The 16,582-nt window shown below is 28.5% G+C and overlaps 1 protein-coding gene across 1 annotated transcript in view; it reads left to right on the forward strand.

Moving 5' to 3' along the window:
- LOC142317276 (lysozyme-like) overlaps positions 1–11,566 on the forward strand; it is a 51,509-nt gene extending 39,943 nt beyond the window's left edge. The window contains exons 2-4 of the mRNA XM_075353689.1: positions 3,458–3,646; positions 9,220–9,293; positions 11,246–11,566. Coding sequence (XP_075209804.1) covers positions 3,458–3,646; positions 9,220–9,293; positions 11,246–11,395 — 413 coding nt within the window. The 3' untranslated portion in view covers positions 11,396–11,566. The remainder of the gene's footprint in view (positions 1–3,457; positions 3,647–9,219; positions 9,294–11,245) is intronic.
- Positions 11,567–16,582: the final 5,016 nt, after the last annotated feature.

Consider the following 16,582-nt stretch of genomic DNA (forward strand, 5'->3'; position numbering starts at 1 on the left):
ACAAACTCACCATCTAAAAGAGTGATAAATATATCTTACAGGTTAATTTTTCACTTATCATTAATGATTATAATGATTTGACCAAAGTTCAACATAAAACTGCAAAACACAGAGTGCCCCATACCCCCATCATCTGATATTGCACTACCCTCAATAATCACTGCTTATACTCTCCCACATGGTGTCTCATTGTACAAAGAAATTGATTCAAGACTTTGAACTAATATTTTTTTGGATTTTATATTTTATACAAAACCATGTGCTTTTTAACCTGCTAAATACAAAATTCTCTTTCTTTTCACCGTACACTGAAACTATTTAAAACTGAACTAATTTTTTTTTCTTACACTCTTAATTTTAAAAATAATAGTAAAAAGTCACTAACTGAAACATTCTAACAAATTTCATTCAAACATATTTTATTTTTAACCAATTTCACTTTTTTATACATATTACATTGGTATCTTACAGCCAGTAATTCAATGGTTCAGAAATCAAGATCAATCTCTAAAAATAAAGACATTGAATAATTTAACTGGATTTTTAAAGAAAAGTAGATATCCTTTCTTAAAAAAAATATACAGTTCATAGTGTAGTCATATACATCTAGTTCATATAGTCAGGGAATCACAAACTTGTTTATCTACTGTAAGGTTTAATCAAACAAACCTCAAGGTCAGATCGTAAGGTAGTCTCTCAATAGATTTTCACAGTTCTAACTTCATCAATAATTATTTTTAAGGGAACATTTGGTACATTCCAACATAGGTCCAGTTGCAATGCAAATTTACATCTTCTTACCTATGGGAAAATTATTAATTTTTAGGTAGCGGGGCTACAGCTATTCTAATCAGTTTAATATTGAAAATTCATCCCTGAAATTTTATATTTAGGATTATATTAATCAATTTTAATCACATATTTGAGGCAATTTAGGATCTAAAGGTGGTCAGTGACTTATTTGAGCAGGGGTAATTCCTCAAAGGTTAAGTGCAGAAGATATGTCAGTAAACAAATATGGATAAAAGAAGATTACATTTTTTTTTAACCTCCAGAATCACCATTAGAGGTATTGCTTCAGAGGATGAGATGAATGATTTGTAGCATGTGAAAATGCCATGCCTGACCAGAATTCAAACTCGGAAACTCTGGATGAAAGGCCGAGATGCTACCACTCACGCCACAGAGGCCGGCAGAAGATTAAATTTGTTATTTCCTAACATCACCTTCACTTTGCTCTATTTTTAATCAGACTTATTCTTGTGGCAAAGAAATTTTGGTCTTGATATAAAAGCCAATTCTACAACTGAACTTTTACTTGTTTATTGCTTAGCAAATGCTTCTCCTTCAGACCTTCAGCTATTTATGATACACATGTATCATACATTGTATGTAGTAGCATGAGTACCAAGTACTATATTTCTAGAATGTGCAGGTGCTACAACCCATACAAACAGAAATTAACTTTATAACCATATTGCTAATCAATTCAATTTTAACAAATTTGACTTATCTTGTTTAAATGTTATTTTGCGAATATGTACACACATCATGCTTTATAAAATTTATTTGAAAATTTTACAGCTGTTAATTAAGGAATTCATATAAAACTTTTATTTGATTTTTGAATTAGATTGTCTTTGAAAAGATAATAGCACACATGACTTCTAACATCAAAAATTTTCCTTTTAAGAAAATGGCAACATTCATCCATCATCTTGAGTATGTCTTCAAAGAGTATGTCTTGAGTATGTCTTTCACAGAGTAAATAGGGACTAAGAAAATAATTTGTTTCAGCTGCTGTTTATTCCTGAACCCCTTCCACTAGAAGCTGAAACTTTGCTGATACAAAAGTATGCAACAATATCACTTCTAAAGGAAATGCTTTTTTTAGAAAATGAGTATACTCCATAATCTCAAAGAGAATGCAAAAATGGTATGAAAGTCAGGTGCTTTTCTTTATTTAAAGCTGTAAAGTTTTCAGAGAACATTTCTCATGTACATAATAAATCCAAAAAACCTTTAAAACAAATCATGTATCAAATTTTTATATAATTTCTTTAATGAATTGTGCTGTTCTGAATCGGCTTTCATCATTTTTACTTCTTTCTATGAAGTAAAGTAAGTATTGTAATCGTGAAAAATTTTGACTTATAGATTTCAAAGGAAATATCCATATTGACCATTCCTGAATCCATTTTGACTAGTTTCAGTGTGATATCTGTAGTACATACGTATGTACATATCTCACGTAACTCAAAAACGATTAGCCATTGAATGTTGAAATTTTGGATTTAGGACTTTTGTAACATCTAGTTGTGCACCTCCCCTTTTGATTGCAATCGACCGAACCAAAAGTGTCTAAAAAGCCCAAAATAAAAAAAAAATTGAATTAATGCAATATTTGGATCTCACAAGGGAAGGCTCTTTGGTTCAAATCAGACTTCACCTCCTTCTTTTTTTAAACTTTTTTTTTTATTTTAAATATATTGATTTTTTAACGATTATTAACCCAAGATTGTAAAAAAAAGTTTTACAATAAATAATTATTGAATAATAACAATAAAAAAATAGAAAAAAAAATCATTTAATCGCTCTTTAGTTTGATATAATACTTCTGATCTTAATTTGTGTACATGTTCTCTAGTTTTCAAATTTTCTCTCTCTTTATCTTTTTATTCTTTCCTGGGTCTTAACATTTTCTTTCTCTTTATATTTATCATCTTCTCTTTATGTTTTTATTCTTTCCTTGTTTGCAACATTTTCTTACTGTTTATTTTTTTTTTATTTTTTTGGTTTTCAACATTTTGTTCCTTTTTATTCTTTCTTTAATTTTAACATTTTCTTCCTCATTTTGTCATTTTCTCTTAATTTTTTTATTCTTCTCTTGTTAAATAATCCAATAATAAAAACTAAATATTTTACATCATAAGGTCGAAATTAACATTTGTAACCAGTATAGAGTTCACTAAATGGAATAGTTTAATTATTATTAACTTTTATTTATACGACGACACACCAGAAATCTGAAACTTTTGTTAATCAGCAACTGATAAAGATACAAATAATACTGATCTAGTAATATGAGTAATAAAGGGACTTTTACTCTATCCTAATATTTCATATCAGATTGTTGAATTAATAATTGTACAATTATTTGATGTTAATAAAAACTAATATTTCAGTAATTGTGTAACTATACACTTTATTAAAGAACTGCAGGATCATATCTCACTTTCAAATGAAATAAGTTTAAATGAAGTGCTGCAAAAAATATGTGTATGTAATTTAATAGGCGTACAAGAAAGTCATGTAGTGTCCACATCAGATTTTTTGTAGAGTATAATTTGCTCAATTTCTTTTTTAATTTTTGTTTATGCTATTTTTTCTATTTAATTTATAGTCTTTAAAGTAATTTTGCTCATTCTTTAATTAAAAACTATTTAATTTATTTCAGAAAGGGAAAATCCTACCCTCCCAGATTTCACAGAAGCTTGTCTTGGGTGTATATGTGATGCAACATCAGCTTGTAATTTAACAATAGGATGCAGTGCTGGTCTGTGTGGTCCATTTCTTATTGGCCGACAATACTGGGTAGATGCTGGAGCTCCAGTTTTGGCTGGTGATTCATGGCACAGAAGAGGAGGTAAATAATATATTTTTAATTAAATATATTTTTTTATAAATATGTGTGACGTTATGGGTATACATATAAAATGAACATACATGTTTCTTTGCTTAAAACAAATTGCATATGCTTTCTTAAAAAAAAATTGCTTTAATCAAGTTGCTTTCTGACTATTTAAGTAACTGTACAAATGAACAGTCGTCTATGTTTAAAAATTCTGTTAACGTATATTATTTTCTGTCAATAAAATTTTGACAATTCTATAATTTAAAACTTTTGCAGTCTCAAAACAACTTAAGATAAAATGATTCAATAATTTCTAATTTTAGAACTACATTAGAAAAAAACCACTATTTAATGATATAAACCTGATTTAGGTTTTGTTCATCATCCATAATATATTTAGAAGATATGAAAACCCACTTAGCAGTCTAATTAGTTTCAAATATTGTTGTTAAATCTCTTTATTATGTTTCCTTCATATTCTCAGTAACAATTGTCAGGTATGTACACCAATAACAGTAGAATGTCTTTTTCATAATTGTCCAAACACTTTCTAGACATTGCATACTTTTAAAATTCAGAAGATTTGTGTTTGTGAGCTTAAAAGTCAGTAATGGAGTACTAAATGTAGACTATTATGTAGTAGAATTCTAATCTCTTGTATATCTGTACCCATACATAACGAACATATTTTTATTTACAAACCAAACCCACTGATCTTTAACCCATATTTTAGTAATTTTACAACTTTGTATTTTAAGTACAATGATATTTAAGAATTATTGCAGATTATAAAATATGTACATTACATGTCCTTGCAATACTGATTACAAGTATTTCCCAATAGTCAAATCATTCCAGAAATACATCGTTCATATATAGCTTCATCAAATAATTATTGTAGTTAAAATAAACTTGTCACGTGTCATTATTAAATATAATTCATCCAAAATATTTAGCCACTGCTTCCTGTAATAGAAGATTTCTGATATGAATATTTATTAATTCTTTTCCAAATTAAATGATGAATGGTAATAAATATATCTGAATGTTTCTTTTAATTTTAGTTATTCATCAGAAATTGGCCAGCCATAATGTATCTGTCATAAAACAGAATAATCTAATTTAATGCAATATACATTTTTATATCTCAATAAAAATGAACTTAAATTATAATAAAGTCATAGTAATAGAACAAAATTTGTATCTAATTGAGTATGAGCATCTTACTATGGTTGACATCCATAACAGTACCCAAAAAAGAATCTGTAAAAGTATTACATTAGTAAAAGATGAAAAATATAAATAAATCCTATAAAATAATAGGAAGGGGTTGGAACAGAACGCAAGGATAGCGGGAGTTTGTTTTCTCCCTATCAATTGCAGAACCCCTGGACAAATGTCCCTTGCTGCTTTGTCTTTTTATTTTATCTGGCGGGTTATTATTTGTTTAGTGGCGGTTATAGATTTTATTTGTTTTATTTTATTTATGTACGGATTTGTATTTGTGTTCTGGTTCTTTAGACCCATGAGAAATAATTAACTGGGGCTGTTACAGGGAGACTAAGCATGTATATGCTTTGTACTTCCGGCAATATTCCCCTTCAGTCCATCCTCTGAAGTCCTTTCAGTCTACTAGAGCCTTTTGGTCTAACAGGAATTGCCTTCCGTGAAACCCTAGTGTTTGGAGGAAGCTTCCAGATACACGTGTGTTCAGGAAGGGTTTGGGGGGATCGCATGGCCATCATCATTGTGCTGGTTCACCTGAAACAGACATAAAAAGAAGGCATGTTCTGTATTGCAAGAAAGATATAACAGACCTCGTTAAGGACAATATGATAAACCTCTCACTTTTCAACCTACCTACATATTAAATTTTTATAAAATTGAATTTTTATGAAGATCAGAAAATTTGCTGTTAACGTTCTTGCTTGCACGTGCAAAAAATCCCTTAATAATGTTGAAAAACATTAATTAGAATGGTATGGGCTTAGACTGGATGATAAGGGTTTCGATTCAGATGTTTTCAATAAAAGTTGAATGTTAACAATTTATTTAATTTATCATTTTCAATAATTAAGTTCTACTAATAGTTAACACTGGTCAGGTAAAATATATTTCCGTTATTAATAGTGAATATTAAATTAGGATGGAATCAACATAATACCAAGTCAATGGATTTTGAATAAAAGGTTTAAAGGATATTTTATTTTATTTTTTTTTTATTTAACTAGGACTCCACTAACTTGACCATACATAACGAAAAGGGTCTGACCAGGCAACAGCATCTTATCTATTTCTTGTTGAAGTCATCTGCGGAACATAATACAACAAAAACATATGTTTTAAACATATGTGTACTTGTTAAGACATTAGATTTTATCTATATCTATACTAGTGTAGGATATTACAATGAGGTAGATTAAATTAATATTGGTTCAAGTAATTATTTTATTTTATTTTACATTTAATTTAAAATAAGCACAACACAACTAAATGTTTTTAAGCACTAGTTAGAGTGATACTATATTTTCTATTTTTGTAGTATTATATGATACTGGAATGGGGTAAATAAAATTGATTTAATTTTGGTTTAAAAAAACTGTATGTCCATACATTTATGAACTGTAGCAACTTTACACACAATATTAGATAAACTTTACGCAGACATCTCTTTTTAATGAACTTTTTTTAAAGGCCGGCAACCATTTTTGATAGTTCCCTGTTAGCTCACCCATTGTTGAGGCTCTTGGACTGGTTTATCATACACAAACCCTCATCCCGCCTTTTCACAGTGGTTCATCTTACACGGCGTGAGGCCTTTCTCTCACACTTTGCGGTGTAGGATCCTCTCGGCAGATGTCCCTAAGATGACTGTGCTCGTACACAGCCACTCTCCCGGACAGTCTGCGCCCCTGTGCTACGCCCACTTCTGACACGGTTTTTATGTCCACGTCATAGCGAAGTGTGGCGTTTTTGACAAACCACGGCACTCCTTAACAAATATAAGTGAGAGTAGGAGTATGATTAAGAAATAAAAAAGAAAAGCTAATTGGATAGGCCACATCCTAAGACATGACTGTATTCAAAAAGTAATAATAACTGATGATCGTGGCTGTGAGAGGAAAAGGAAGAGACTAGGAGGAATGTTGGATGATTTGAAAGGAAGAAAGGATAATTTAAAAGAAAAAGCTCAGGAGAGACCATCATGAAGAATGCTGTTTTTTGATACCTGTCAATAGACAGTTCCACCAAAAAAGAAGAAAAATAGGTAATATAATGTTCTCATATTATATTCGTAAATAATAATTCCTTAAAGTAAATAGAAGATCTTGTTAAAAATTATCAATAGTTTATTTAGTGTTTAATTATCAATCAGAATTACATGTAAATCATAAAAAAATCATATTTGTTTCATAACTAGCAAGAGTTATTGCTATTGCTTTCAAAAGAAGCATGATAAAGGGAAAGCATTACTTATATTAATAAAACTTAATAATAGAAACATCAGGAATCAGGAAAGATGTACTGAATAGAAGACATGCTAAAATGAATCTTTCTACTCACCAATTGAATGTGACATGTGATAAACCTGAGTATATTAATGGGTTTTTATATCCTGGAAGAATTGTTTATGAAGTGACATAGAAAAGTATTCAAGAAAAAGGAAATAATTGCAGAACAGAACTGGTAAAATATGCTCACAAGATTGAAGGAACTCTTTTATACTGTATTAAGAAATATATTAGTTATTAAAGGCTTGTATTTGTTATTAAAGGCTTGTTATTTGTTATTAGTTATTAAAGGCTTGTATATTAGTTATTAAAGGCTTGTACAGTAAAGATAGTGATTTTTTTTTTGTATATTATTAATTAAATGTATTTAATGTTTAATGAAAATATATACAAATATGTTTTGTTAATTCAACAAAATACTCGCATAAGTGTAAAGAGAAATTTTCATATACTAATAAACCAGTCAGAACTATTTTATAAACTAATTTATAAAATCAGAAATGTATAATGTTATTACACATTAACGCTGACGGTAATCAGTAATGAAGGCTGGGTGGGATGATAGAGTATATATCTCAGCAATCAATCAATCTAATCTCAGAAACTCAGCAATTATTATGTACTTTAGTTTACATCATTGTTGTTATGATAAGCTCTTTAGATTTATGGTACTATTTCACTACTGTGATTATTCAGAATTTATTTTGTTTGAAGAAATTAATTCAATTTAACCTAGTTTTTGCTAAGTCTGACTGTGTTTTGATTGTAGGAAATATGAATATTCATCATCTGTTTTATTAGAAAACAGAAATTACCTAAAGGAATATAATTTTATTATGATGAACTGAAATATAAACCTTATATTAATACAGTATACAAGACTGTTGTTGTTATTAAGATAATAATTATTATATTTTCTGCTAAGAATACTGTGATTTCTATATTGGGTACTGTTTACCTTTCTTAGCTTCAATCATTTATTATATGTTGACACGTTTCAGAACTCCACTGTCAAAATTTATTGTACGTACAAGAATACTATTGTCTGAATAGTATATTGATCATATTTACATAGAATTAAGTGTTCAAAAGGTACTTTATTCTCTGTCAGATGTAAGAATTGTCTTAAACTGGATGAAAACTTATTCCAAACATCATTTACAGTTAGGACAACAAAAATAGAAATGTTAGTACTACTGGGTACTAAGTTCTTCAGAGTTAAGTTTTGGATTAATTTATTGGTTTTATAATATATTAAGATTTGTGTGCTGATAGATTTAAAGGTAAGCTGGCTTTCTTTAAAGGTGATGTCATTAAAATGGAAAGGGAGAACTTGTCAAGTGTGGAGGATTTTACTATGCAGTGGAAAATGACGTAAAGCAAGTTAGGTGGTAGTTGTCTTTGAAAAAAATTTCATTAAATGTTCAAAATTCTAATCTCTACACATTTAAATTAAAATTTAGTGAATGTGAAATGAAATATTAAAATACCTCAGTTTAGCTTTTCTAACGGTCAGGGAACTAACACATTCCTAACATTAGAAATCAAACAGGTTACTGCTTTCTGAGAACATTTTTTTAAGAGACCAATCTTAAAGCTCTATTCTAAAAGTGTCTCATTTTGAACTTACGCAACTCTGCATTAACATCAATAAATTTGTTCATTCAGCCATGAATAAATGTATAATTTTAAATGTAATCTAATTTCATATTAAATGTAATATGTTGAATACAGTTTGATAAGAGAATATTTTGTAATTATATTTTTATTAAAGTGTAATTTGTACTTTTCTAGTTGAAAATATATTCAATTTTATTTTATTAGTTCTTCTTTAATAAGACTATTCACACAAACTGAACTGATTAAAACTAATATATCAGTTTTAACAGTTGTTCAAATTAAATTTAAAAAAATAGAAAAGAAATTAAATAACCTTTATTATCGAATAATAAGTTACATTAGTAATGATTTCAATTTCCCAATTAATCAAATTATTTTTAATGTCCATAAATAAAACTAAAAGATAATGTATAGACATATTTTGTAACATTGTTTTCTTTCTCTTTGTTTCAGCATATGAATCTTGTGCAGTAGATCCCTATTGTGCAACAAGCACCATTTACAATTACATGTCAAGATATGCTCAGGTACACTACAAAGAGTTTACCATAGTATTTACATAATTAACTGCTTGCCTATTAAAGTAGATAGACCAAATTTCAGTGGATGAACATGAATGTTATCTACATATGTAAAAATATAATTTAAATTTCAAATGTTTTAAGTGTCATGTAATATGTATGGTAAAACCTCAGGTATTAACAGAAGTACAAAAGAAACACTTCTTTTAAGAGTTACATCTTACAAACCACCAGATGGAAAAACAGAATTTTATAAAATGCACATTAAATTTTATAAATTTCTTTTCTTTCAATTTATTTAAAGAAAAAATGTAGGAGTTATGGTAAATTATATAGAAAAATGTCCTACTTTTTTACATGTTTATAAATGAAATTATAAACATGTTTATAGACCATCAAAAAGTGTCTTAAATTTCAAATCTCTGTACTTTAAAATACTTGAAGACTAATTTTTTTCATGAAACTTATTAACAAAGTTTTTTGAGTGTTGAAATCATAGCAACACAAAAAATGAGACACTTCAAGCATAATTAGCTGTAATTGTTATAGGTTTTCTTTAAGCAAACTAACACTTAATAACATAGAAAATATGAACATTTAATATGATAATTCTATTTTTTTGCAGGAGTTCATAAGATAAAATTCTTCACGTCAACTATTCTCTTTTGTGATGACTACTGCAATATACCACACAAAAAATTGTCCATTAAATCTGTAATATCCATGAAAATAATGTACATATGGACTTACTAATCCTGATGAACAAATTCCAGAATGAAATTTTTATTTTCATTAAAAATTTCACAATTAAATATATTATTCTTACATACCTTTCATGTAACAATTATTTCAGACTCAAAATTTCATTACGAAAAATGTAATAATTTATATACATAAACCTTCTAGTCGCTTTGCACTTGTAACATTGTAGCCCATAAAAAAGAAGTTTTTTTCTACAAAATAAGAAAGAAAATAAAAAAAGATTCATCAAAAATGGTACATTAGTACTCAGTGAATGAAGAGATCTGCGCATTTCACAAACTGATAATTTTTTTTTTTTAAATTGTTAAATTTAAAAAAAAATTCAATATATGTCAGTTGTTACAACCAAATGATTGTAAATATTCAAATAATAAAAAATTAGAACTCCTAAAACTAGCATAGCCATTCTTAAGAATAAAACACCTCTCATGCTACACTTACTAGTAAAAGTGAGAAATGCAGTCTTTGCCAATGAGAAAATTAAATTATAATAAATCAACCTACCAAGCACACCAAAAGCTATGCAATATTCAACCTTATACAATATCTTCAGTCTGTTTATCACAAGAATCTGTTGTATGGTGAACATTATTACACAAAGAAACTAACTCTGGGCACAGCCTTAAAAATAGAGACATATTGTGTAAGACAACAAATTAATACTCTTTCAGTCAAAAAAACATCTCATTATTTACATTACTTTCACTTGTTAGGGAAATAATTTATATAGTTTGTTCAAAAATTTAGACATCTTTAGTCATGGACTAATAAAACAGCCATCAACAAACTTAACACAATAAAACTTATAAATACTTCATTATAACAAGAAAGTTAAAATGAAATATTTCTCAGTCTTTTGTCAACAAAAAAAAATCCCTTATTAATAAGCAATCAGTAACAATTTTAAAGATTTTAAAATGGATGACATATTTTAACACAACTTTTTGAGATTGGAAATAACCATTTTCAAGTACATGAGCAACTCCTTTTTATACCTTGTGATATAAGATTTATTTATTTACTTACATCATATTTAATTTAGTACGAATAAGCAAGCAAAATTCTCAAATCAACTTAAAGCCATTAAATTTATACCTAATACCACATGAGAAAAAAGTAAACTATAGATAATGAATAATAAATTGAAATACATCAAAGACATATTTTAATAACAATTTTTCTTTTTTTCTTTTTAGGATTGCAATGGAGATCAAGTAGTAACCTGTGATGATTATGCCAGAATACATTACCTTGGAGGACTGCAGTGTCAACTAGCAATACACAATTATGCTTACTATAGAGTATTTAGACAATGCATGTCGAAAATACTGCCACAACAGTTGTAGAAAAATCTATGATCTACCACTCACCAAAAAATAAAAAAGGCATTATAATTATAATCAATTGATTCTGTTATCATTAAGATTTTTTCACTTATCTCAAAGTTTACTTCATTGCTCAAGTACAAAATTAATTTATTTAAATTATTTATTTATTAATAAATTGTTTTATCCGTATATTGTACTTTTAATTCCATCAACAAATTACCTTAAACACTTTACATTTACTCCAGTGTAACTGAAGTAATAATGTAATTAAAACAAAGCCTGCAAGAATTTCTGTTGCAACTCATTTTCTACTTCACGAGCAAATCATATGATAATTTGGTTCCCTAATCTTTTATGTTATACATCCTTTATCATTCATAATAAGTCCACATAGATGAAACAATTTCTCATAATGCAGTGCAACTCTGATCAGAAGTTACCTAACTGCAGAAAATAAATTTAAACTGGCACCTTAAGTAAACCTAAGAATACATTAGTGATTGGCGTGTAAATGAGCTTAATTAATGATTAGGTACCAAAGGACTAATAAGAAATTGAATTATATATAACTGAATTATTGAAGAATGGTTTACATGAAATCTAAATCACAGTAAATAATATATTATTTTATTCAAAATTATCTGAATACTATGTATTCCATACTGTCTTAATATCTCAGATTTCTTCTTTTTTTTTTCTTTACCAGAAAACGAATTAAAATCGCCTTTTCTACAAAAATGTATAGTTTATAATGTATATCTCTTCTGATAACGACATAATAATGGATATAGAGCCATTTTGACATTAAGTTAAGTTAATCACATTAATTAAGTTAAGTAATCACACAAAATTATTAATTAATATTTTACTTCATCCATGGCTGCAACTGAGCAAAGATAAACAGATAATCAACAGAAAAGGAAGAATAAGTTTAAAATGATCAAATGAAATAGCTCAAAGAAGAGACCAATCAAATTTGTTAGAATAGAAAGGTAGAGTCAGCATCCTTTGTATAACAGTTCCTTCACTTTATTATCTTTCATTAAATTAAATTGTGAATTTGGCAACTTGTCTAGATAGATTTAGCAGTATATGATTACAATACTTCATTTTTGTCAGTGAAAAAAAAACACTGCAATTGTCAAACATAAAATTATGAAGACATGTAAACCTTATGGTTATGATTCATACTTATGATTTTTTTTAACCAGTTACACAACCAAATTTAATAGACAAGAATATTTTGAAGAAATTCCTTTTCCAAAACATTATTCTTCAACACCATGTGAACTGTTCTTCAAATCATAAAAAATGAATTATTTTGTATTGCAAGTTATTATGATACGATAATAAATTATTTCTTTATACAAATATAAACTAATATTATTAAAATAAATATTTAGTTTAATCTTAATTTATTAACTTAAAAAACACAAATAAACATTAAACAGCCTGACAGTATTCTGCAAACTTCTAGCATAATAAAAAAGCAATAGCTTAAATGAAAAAATGTAGTTGAGTTATTAACAGTGTTCAATCATTCATTAAACTCTGAATTTTCAATAAAAAGTAAAATTTTTATGAAATTTTACTGTTAACTGAGAGAAAATTTTCTGAAAGGACTGTGAAATTAGTTTAGTTGTTGCATTTCAAATTTTAAGAAAATCAAACCAATGATTTTTGTTTTCATGACAAGTCAAATACAACATTAGAAGAGTTTTTTTAGGGTTTTATTTTTCCAATAGACAGTAAATGAATATCTTGTACAGGTTTTTTTAATATCTTACTTTCACACAATTAACATAACATATTACAACTAGCATACCCCGTCGCAACTTCACCCACAGTACAGATGTAGCTTCTTCACTCGCAATGCTTTTTTAATAGCAAACTTATTTTTTTATAAATAAAAAATATTTAATCAACAATATTATATTTAGATTTTCATTAATTCCTGAAAAACGGTAAATAAAAATTTTTATGAAAAATACTGAAGAAATACATGAAAAACATTGAATTGTTGCCCAAAACTTAAATAAAGGAAAACAAAAAAAGGAAGATAAGAAAGTTGAACAATATTTGTTAGACCAATCCATTTTATGAATGAATTACAATAGTTCAATATAAAAGTCCAATAAAGATAAACAAAAAATTTATTACAATCCCAAATCTAGCATCCCCATCACAGCTTCACCCGCATTCTATGGTTATTTGCACTTCCTGTCACGATCAGAGGGTCATGCTCGCTTTGCTCTCCCTTCCTGTTTCCCTTTCCTTCTCACGTTTCTCTTACTTCCTTTTCCCCTTCCTCTTTGCATTTCCTTTTCCCCTTCTCCCTTCTTCACTAGTTTTCGATGAATTTTGTTACAGGTTCATTTTGCCGCTAAGCAGAAATCATGGTAAAATTCTTTGTTATTCCAAATTTAAAAACAAAGCATTTTCTAGACACATGTTTATTATGAACTTTTTTCATTATTTTATACAGTAAATACAGCTTTAAAATTTAACGGCATTATTCTGGAGCATCACACACTCATTCTGTCACTCTGCGTGTGCACATGATGTATTAATATTACTTACTTGACAGATGTAATGAAATACTTCATTTCCATGCTTTACCTACACTTTTAATCTCAACTGATTTTTTTTGCATCTGAACAATCTTCAATTATTTGCTTTATATATTCTAATTTTTTAATTCCATGTTAATTTAATTATTTATTTTAAATTCCATTTAACATTATTTTATTTAATTTTAATTAAATTTATTTCCCTTCCTCTTCTCCCATTTCTCTTTTTTTCATATTCCCTTTTACTTTTTCAATTTTTCCCTTTCTCTTCTTCCTCATGCGTAATCGAACCAGTAGTTTTTTAGTGTATAGCGGACACACATATTGGAAACATTGCAATAGAATCATAAAATATTTAGTATAGCGTATGTTGCTTTTACGTCCAACAGAGGCTGTTATAATATAATAGGGCTGTTAACACAAAATTCAATTTTTTATCAATTTGAACTCCTTAAAATCCTTTCCTAGTGCAAACCTACTTAAAGATACAAAGGTACCCTGAAAATTTCAAGTCTCTACCTATAATAGTATTGGTTGTACGTCGATTATGAGTCAGTGAATCAGTCAGGACATTCTCTTTTATATAAGAGATGTATACACACATCAGTGAAAGTAAAAAGATGAATGAAATATGTAAAAAAAAGTCGGAGTTCTTTTCACTATTCTTTACACTTTTGAACTACCAGTTGGTTATTACTTTCCTAACAAATTATTTTAAGTTAGAAATTCACAATGGAAAACTAGCCTGGTGAGGTGAGACAGAAGGAGAAGTCCGATTCTTTCAAGATAGTTGTTTCTGGCCAATATAAATCTCAAGTTTATGCAATTTATATATAACATCTCCAGTTTCATTCAAAATTGGAAGAGAAGGTACTTACTTGATGGTGAAGCCTTCATGGTCATGAAGCCAAGCGAACAAAAGCAATGAAGGGCGGCTAAGTCTTGTACAGTCCTTTTGTTTGTGACAAACTTGGTCAGTCTTATGCAGAATTGTTTGGGGCTATATGTATGCCTTAGGTAGTTGGGGTCCTCTCCCTTTTGCATTTCATGAGGCAGAGGCTCTACTGAAGGATTTTCCTCCAGAGGACTGTGCTGTCATCAAGAGTGGTACTAATGCCATTGATAGGCTTTTAGCTAGCTTCCTAGTGTTCCAGCAAAGATCAGCCATACAAAAGTGTTATACATTAAACATCATTCTGGAGTTCAACACTTTGGTATTTAAAACAGTCCAAAGGAAAGTGAATGATTATATGAGGTTCATATTGCTAATATGTTGCATAATTCTTTTATGGACCCATGTGAATCTCATGTGCCATATGTATACACGCCATGAGTTACATTTAAATTCAACTGGTAAAGTAGTTTTGGATAAAGTATTGTTATAAATTCTGAGGAAGAAGTTTTTATTAATGCAAGGGAATCCTTTTTCTGTCTTTAAAATGGTTTCTCTCTTAAATTCTTTACATATCTCCATTAGAAAATTCCATCTGTCTCTGTAATATAATAATTAACACTAGCAATTTATTCCTCTAAAATATAACAAATGCTAATAGTCAAACAATGAGAGCAACCAGGATGATCCTATCTTGAAATATCAAACTCTGATTTCTTCTCTCCAGAAAACTTTATCTACACTAACAGAGATTTCCCATATTAATTTTAAATATCTAAGAAACAAATCCAATGAAGTTACTAGATCTTTGTTTCTCAGAGCATTGGCTGGCCAACACAAACCATTTCTGAGCAAGGTAATTTCAGACTTGCAGAAGCTTTTTATAGAACTCTCCATAACAATAGGGTTTCAATTTTTGTTAGAATGCCTTTTTAATAATACTGAGATACAAATACTCATGGAAAAAATTAATTTTCAATGCTGTGCAAGTTAATGAGTCTAAAACTGAGTCTATATCTACATTTCTAGTCTTTTGCACGCTTTTTATATAAACTAACAGAAACTCTTTTCAGAATTCTTACTCAATTCAATGACAGTGTCTAGTGAATTTATTACTAATGGTTTTCGGCAACTGCAATCCCATGACAAATGAAAAATTAACTCACTTTCACATAACAAGACAAAACTCTTATCCCAGGTAACTAGAATTCTAAGTACCTCAGCTACATACGTTTTTTTTTAATTTACCTAAGGATAATTTCATTCCTTTTGTGGGGATTGCAATTTTTATGTCAATTTGCAAATAGCATCATTTATTTATAAAACATATAAGAAAAATTGTTAATTTTATTCTTTTAAAAGGGTGATTAATAAGGTTCAATTAAATATTTGACAACGTATCAGAAACAAATTCAGTAAGTAATAACAAAATTAAATAATAAATAAAAATAAGTTAAGTAGATGAGGTATCATAGCTGCTTACAATTGGCTGAAGTCATAACTTACTATCTACAAACAGGTAGTTGAAATTTCATCTTTTGATACGAATACAAATGTAGATACATTTATATGTGTTTTCTGGAGTGCATCTCTTATTTTTCTTAATGTTTATTAATGACCTGTCTCAAAACCTCATATCATTCACTGTTATCCTCTTCACACATGACACATATTGTGTCAGTGTGAGATGCCAAGCTGGCATCTTGTTGCCACATAGATGCCAGCTTCAAATTGGCAAGTGTG

Source organism: Lycorma delicatula, chromosome 1 (assembly GCF_047948215.1).
Source record: "Lycorma delicatula isolate Av1 chromosome 1, ASM4794821v1, whole genome shotgun sequence".
Taxonomy (NCBI): Eukaryota; Metazoa; Arthropoda; class Insecta; order Hemiptera; family Fulgoridae; genus Lycorma; species Lycorma delicatula.